The 6,504-nt window shown below is 39.5% G+C and overlaps 1 protein-coding gene across 1 annotated transcript; it reads right to left on the bottom strand.

Annotated features, from left to right (window-relative positions):
- Positions 1-4,134: 4,134 nt before the first annotated feature.
- LOC128724169 (proton-gated ion channel subunit pbo-6-like) lies at positions 4,135-5,948 on the bottom strand. The gene is made up of 6 exons (XM_053817933.1): positions 5,891-5,948; positions 5,642-5,814; positions 5,515-5,562; positions 5,317-5,432; positions 4,873-5,240; positions 4,135-4,792 (listed from the first exon to the last, which is right to left on the bottom strand). Exons 1-6 carry the CDS (start codon positions 5,946-5,948, stop codon positions 4,251-4,253), a joined length of 1,305 nt encoding a protein of 434 aa, XP_053673908.1. The 3' UTR covers positions 4,135-4,250.
- Between the last annotated feature and the right edge of the window lie 556 nt (positions 5,949-6,504).

Below are 6,504 nucleotides of genomic sequence, written 5' to 3'. Positions count from 1 at the left end.
ATCTTCTAATCGTCCAAAATTAAATATTAGAATGTTATGCCCTCTTATCGATCCATTTGCCAATATTTTTGAAACGAAAGAGTTATGTGAAAAATAAAGAAAATTATAGGAAAAACATCTACATGGAGATAAAGCGTGGCGCCAGATCAGTATGAATTGATCTGTGCAGAAGAAAGAACAACACAAAAGATGTGAATGAACGGATTCTCCGCATGTGGGTTACAAGAGAAATACATAATTTGATATAAATTGTAAAAGTCTACCGAGCCATATATTTATTGTAAAGGGCAGATAAGAATGCAGATGAAACTTATCTTAAAAAGTGAATTGGATGGGAAATTAAAAATTGTGACAATTGGGAGAAATATTTAAAAACTCCTAGTATATGATAAAAGACAACAGATTGTAGGTCGATATCATTTATGTTACAAAAGCTTATCGGTAACACAGAGGAATGGATGTTCTGATGATTATGTGAAAGATCCAAAGAGGAATGAATAATAGAGTCGAATTTCTAATAGCACTGATTGAACATCACTATAAGTAGAAGAAAACGCATGGTCATAAAAAATAACAACATGAACCATAAAATAATAATAATAATTAATCACCGTCCCTTTTTTGAAATGACGAGATTCAAGAGATGGCTCTAAAGAGTGTAATAATTATCTATACGAAGAAGCGAAACGCCGGTAACGCATTTTTAGTACTTACCTAGTACACAAGTTTCGAATAAGAACATACAGTGAGGCTAACAGTTTGGATTGCTCACGACCAGAGATGTAAGCAAGCTTAAAATGCAGTTTATCGCAAGCCTTGTGTATTTTTTACGGTCAACTATTAAAAAAAACATTTTTGGCGCTTATATTGAATGTTACATTAAACTAAACCGAAGCAAATTCGTTTGGCTTCCGAAAGCAAGCTAATATCTTTTCTTATTAAAGTATGTTATGTTAATATAATCATTTGTACATCTCACATTGATTTCATACTTTGTACATTAATACGCTTTTCTGTTTAATAAAAGAAGCTATTATAATGCTGTGTAGTGCATCACTATTGAATCTTCTAAAGGACTTAGCCAGATAGACAGATTAACGGCATTCGATAGATACGATTTGTGACTCCATTCAATGCAAATTCTTTGTAGATTTATATTTGTTTTTTTTTTAATAACATTTTATCTATGAAAAACATTCAAAATTTTAGTTGAACCAAGCATATGGTACTAAACATGAAAGTCGAACGATAGCTAACAGCAGAAATAAACATAGCAATGAATTATTCATCTCCGGTTAATTGTAGAACAGAATCCGGCAAACCTAGCGATAGTAAACTTCAACACAAAAAGCAAAGTATCTGAACGTGCAAGATATAGTTGCAATTTATTCGTTTCCATCTCCGATGATCCGTTTCGTTATTATGACCGTACCGAGCCACCTAAAATATGGTGTGTAGCGTGAGTCCCTCCTTCCATGTAGGCATAAGGTATCCAACATAGAAACAACATAGCAGTAGTGTCTATTTGATTAGCAGTATAGTCAATGTAGCGATAAATTATAAGCAAATACCAGAAAACAACAATCGTATTCCCTCCTAGCATAGCATAATTTATACATACTAACCGTTCATTATTCTTTACTAACGTTGAAACACGATACGAATGAAGCTCGTTGCGACAGCGAGTACCGGCAACCAGCTACTGTGGAAACCAACCAATTCGACACTAAACCACGTATCTCCATTTTTGTCTTCTCGTTGCAAAGTTTGAACATTGATTTGTTTTTGTTGGGTAAATAGCAATCCATTAAACTGGCAAACAAGGTAAAAAAGCGTTTTCAACTGTGTTTCATTATCCTTGCGTTTGTTTGCTCATGTGTTTTGTTTAATCTGGATTTCGTGTTCTGGCGACTGTGAAATATGTATTACGTATGTGTTACTTACTTGATAAACAATCCTCCTCCAAATGTCGTCTATTGCATACACCGACTGTTGTCTATACTTACTACTTCCGAAGAAAATGGAATCATTCAGCGTCGAACGTCGTTAACTATGAAATCATAATCGCATTATTTTTGGTGGACGTAAAAACGTCCTTACTCTACCTCAACTTGGGCATTCTATGCCGTCTCTGTCCACGCAAAGACTAAAAGAACTTCACTAGTAGTGGGTGTGGTTCCATTCAAAAGCTGTGCTGAGTACTGTAGCTGTACTCTTTAGCTCAGCTTTGGACAATGTCCATTTCTCTGAACCGTGCGGAAGTATTGGATGAGCGTAATGTATAGCCACAATTTTATCCGTATGGAATTACCTGACCCGTAGGAATTAAAATTACTGAGATATTTAGTGGAATTGGTAATTTTACTTACCTCATAATAAAAACATTTTTACGTATAAATACTTTGCCATGCGAAATTCAGAGCTTAGCTATGTTACTATAACCATTCCCTTGAAGGGTTGTTCTTAGTAAATTGAAATTACAGAAAAGTTTCATTCACTATCCTTAATGATTATCCTGGCCGCCCTACATATAATTAGTGAATTAGACTTCCGACGAGTCGAGAGTTTATTTCTGAACTCAAACAACCCGAATTTATTCACGAGCTCAGGTTGTCGTACAAACTATATGGGTAAGCCCAAACCTTTTATTTCGAATTGCCTTACAAACTGTATGGGAAATGTTTGGTTCCTTCGGTTCAGGACACCAAACCTGGAATCAGTGCAGCCCAATGATGTATACGTAGTAGAACAGCTATTGTTTGTGAAAATCGACACTGGTTCCACCTGCTGCGTAAGCGCCTGCGAGAAGGAAAGAGCATATCAGACAATTCACATCATCATCAATTGCATATTCATAGTCAGATAGGAACGGATGTTGTTACAGTAGTTATACCGTACGCAATGTTATTTTTGAGCCAAAGAAGAGAAATTATGGTATGGATGAACGAAGCTACTGTGCAAATTTTACATCCTGAAAGAGGAAAAAGTCCGGTTTTGTTCGCGTTTCCAATGAAGATGCCAAATTCATGCCCAATCTAGGAAAACGTATTTGGTTGCTGAATCAAGCGGAAAGAGAAAAACTTGGAAATCGTGAACGTGCGACATGCGTATTGCTATGCTAGCCAGTTTCACACATGTTGACAGACACGTACCGTGTTTTATCGAGTATAGTGTGCATACCTCACCTCATCTTAATTTTTCAACCAATTTTTGAGAAAAAAAAAACTTTAAAAATATTTTGTTTTACAAAAAAATACAAATATCATAAAATACTTCTTCATCATAAATGAATTCTTCTTCATCGCTGTCGATCTCATCAAGTTTCAGATCAGCTACATCTTCAAGGTCTGAATCGTCATCTTTGTAGAGATCACTATCTTCTGTTTAATACAAAGCATTTGAAATTCCAATTTTCTTGAATGGCTTCTCAAATGACTCCCATTTTTATGTCACCCCAAGCATAAGCGACTCATCGGCAAACTTGTGATATTGTAGGCTTTCTGTGCCTTCCTGTTGCCGTATGATTCTGGCCAACAGTTTGTTACTGGAGACGTTCAGAGGTTGAAGCTGTGATATCAACTCTCCGGGAATGACTGCTAAATGAGTATTCATGCTCACTTGCTGATTTGGTGACTTCCGAATAAAATGCGTAGGTTCTATTTTATAAGAATTTTTCTTTTTAAACCCAAAATGCCCATTATACTCGAAAAAATACGGTATATCCTCTTATAATTAAGGCACAGCCAACAATTTGATTGGGCTGTTACTAATAAGTGTCCAAATACAAACTAATACTTGCAAATACTGCCGATTCTGTGGCATTGAAGGCCATTTGCCGGGGGGTTAAGAACTGTATCGGTACATTAAGAATACGCTGGTGATATATGTATCACATCACACATCAGGTATATATAACTCGCTGGCAAGGATGGTTGCTTCAGGCATATGTTTCGCTCATACAAAACATAAATGCCTTTGAAGAAATGCTATCTTGAGCCTAAACGGTAGGGACGAATTTTGTGATCGCTTTTCTGTGAAGTGTGTTAACAGTGGTTGTACTTGTGGGATTTTTACTTTATTTTGCTCCATAATTACATTACGCATATCCGAGATACGGCTACAAACTTTCCAGACAGGTGGTGCCAACTTAATTTGCTAGCTTTTGTGAATTAGATACAATCTTCTTAAATCGCATTTATTTTGATTGTGTGTAAAACATGTTCCGAAAAGAACATCACCAATTCACCCCATTAGAATATATAGATGACGAACATCAGTACGTAGGCAGTGAGCATGATGCAGAACAGTATACGATCGAGTGGTTGTGCTACTTGTTTCCAATTCACTTCGATCTCATCGTTCGCGGCAGTATCCGTGTCTTCGTCGTGTTGCCGTTCCGTGTCGGTGGCCATTTGAGCATTTTCCCACTCTCTCAACGTGTCCTTTTTGCTGCTCTCATTGAGATATCCGATAGAGAGATACGATGATAAGGGTCGATTTTTCATCAGAAATCCGACAAATTGTGCTACCGAGCGGGGACATTGTGCAAATCTGTTGGTAGGTCGTATCTGGCCGCGGGCGTAGTATGTCCATCCGAACGCGATGCTCCCGAAACAAACCGTACCCAGCAACAGGTGCGCCAAACCAAGCGCCGGTTCCATCTTCACTAGCCCGTACCAGTACAGTATGATCATGTAGAGACTCTGCATCACGATGCTCAAAATGACCATTATCGATCGTGCGCTTGAGCCAATTTCCAGCCACAGACTTAAAAGGTTCAGTAAGCAGAATACTACGGTGGAAAGAGGAAAAGGCATCACGTTATACGTTGTTGTATGATAGAGACACGCGCCAACTTGAGATAAAACTTACTGACGATCAACACCAGAAACACCACCAAATGTGATCCTATAAGCCTTTCGATGACAATGTCCATCCGAAACTCGGGACTCATGGTGCTGTTTACGGTGGCCATCTGGAAGGAGGTGATCTTGTATGGCAGCAACGGATAGCTGGGGTAAGACAAGCGGCGTTGAAAATGAAACAACGACAGCTGGTTCGTGTCGTACTCGAGGGAGAAAATGCGCAGGGTGCAAATTTTTGTGTCAAAAGCCCAATACCGCGCTTCTTTGTAGCAGTCGACGGTGAATGTGCATAGCAGGGTGTAGATCACTTCCCCGTCGTAGCTAAGATGGCTCTTAACTCGGGAGCACTGTTTCGTGCTTTGGATGCGTGGTGTTCTACAACAAGAAACCAAAAAATAAACCCCGTTACAAGCCTATTTGCACAACGCACGCACGTGCCAGCGAATAGTACTTTTGAAAGGATTTAGCCGCAAACGTTGGTGTCCAGAGGTCATGCTCCGATACGTTGATAGTTTCTATGTTTCCACTGGTTCGCTTGTTCCAGTGTAGAAATGCGTCGTACCATTGCTGGGAGACAAACAAAAAACAACCATTTCATTCTCAATCACTAACCCCATGCGCCATTTAAAAACCGTTAAAAAAATCATACCATCAGCAGCTCAAGGGTCACTTCCAGCTTTGCATCATCCTCACGAACCTAATTCGAGCGAGCAACGGTGGAATGTTACCATTAGTATAAACGTGAACAACTAAGGCTGCTGGGACACACTACGCACCTTTTCCACATTTCTCACTTCTGCTCCAATGTACATGGCTAAACGATCCTGCTGATACTTCACCGGCCGGTAGCGCGGGTTGTAACCGGTACCACAGAAAAGCGCATTTTTCAACGCACCTTCCGTGCTGTTAATTTCCATCTGCGTAACACAAACGAACGGTTTCGGTAGCTCTGTGATGGCGGGAAAACAAAATCACGCGCTTTGGTTCCCAGGGTACATGTTTCAGCGTAGACCTAGGCGGCTTACCAGCTTCCACCAGCATTAGGATGAACGAAAAGGATGCAATTTTCAGGACGGCACTCATTTTTACTTTTCGTTCGCTAAACTGTATCATAACCGCGAGTCTAATACACCACTTACGGACAACCAGGCCCTCGCTGAATGCAGTTTGCACTGGTGCACTAAAACCGCGAGTCAACTGCGAGCAGTACATCTTCGTTGCGAGAAGCCGCATCATCAATCAGCACATTATTAGAATTAGCCAGCTGGGATGTTGGATAATACTGGACCATAACGTTGCGTGAAAGAGGAGTAGGAGTTGGACAGTGCACGAGGCCTATAAATGCATCATAAATGCACGTGAGGTGGATGGGCCATGGGAAAATGGAGCAGGTAGCGAAAACAAAACGTAATGTATTACGTCATGATGTCATGTAGTATAATCATCATAAATTGAAGCGGAGACAGCCGCTTTGGAAAACGGGCAATAAAATGGCTCTTGGCACGCCGTTGAGCTAAGTTTGCAAACTTCTTACTCGCAACATTTGTTTAATCACCATTCTGTTTCCTTGCAGAAAAATTGTGGACAAACGATCTTTAGATTCCAGGAATTTCATCGACAAAAATGGAAGGAATTAATG

The sequence above is a fragment of the Anopheles nili genome, chromosome 3 (genome assembly GCF_943737925.1).
Source record: "Anopheles nili chromosome 3, idAnoNiliSN_F5_01, whole genome shotgun sequence".
In the NCBI taxonomy this organism is placed as follows: Eukaryota; Metazoa; Arthropoda; class Insecta; order Diptera; family Culicidae; genus Anopheles; species Anopheles nili.
Note: the sequence above shows the minus strand (reverse complement) of the source record. Positions and strands in the feature narration are given on the sequence as shown.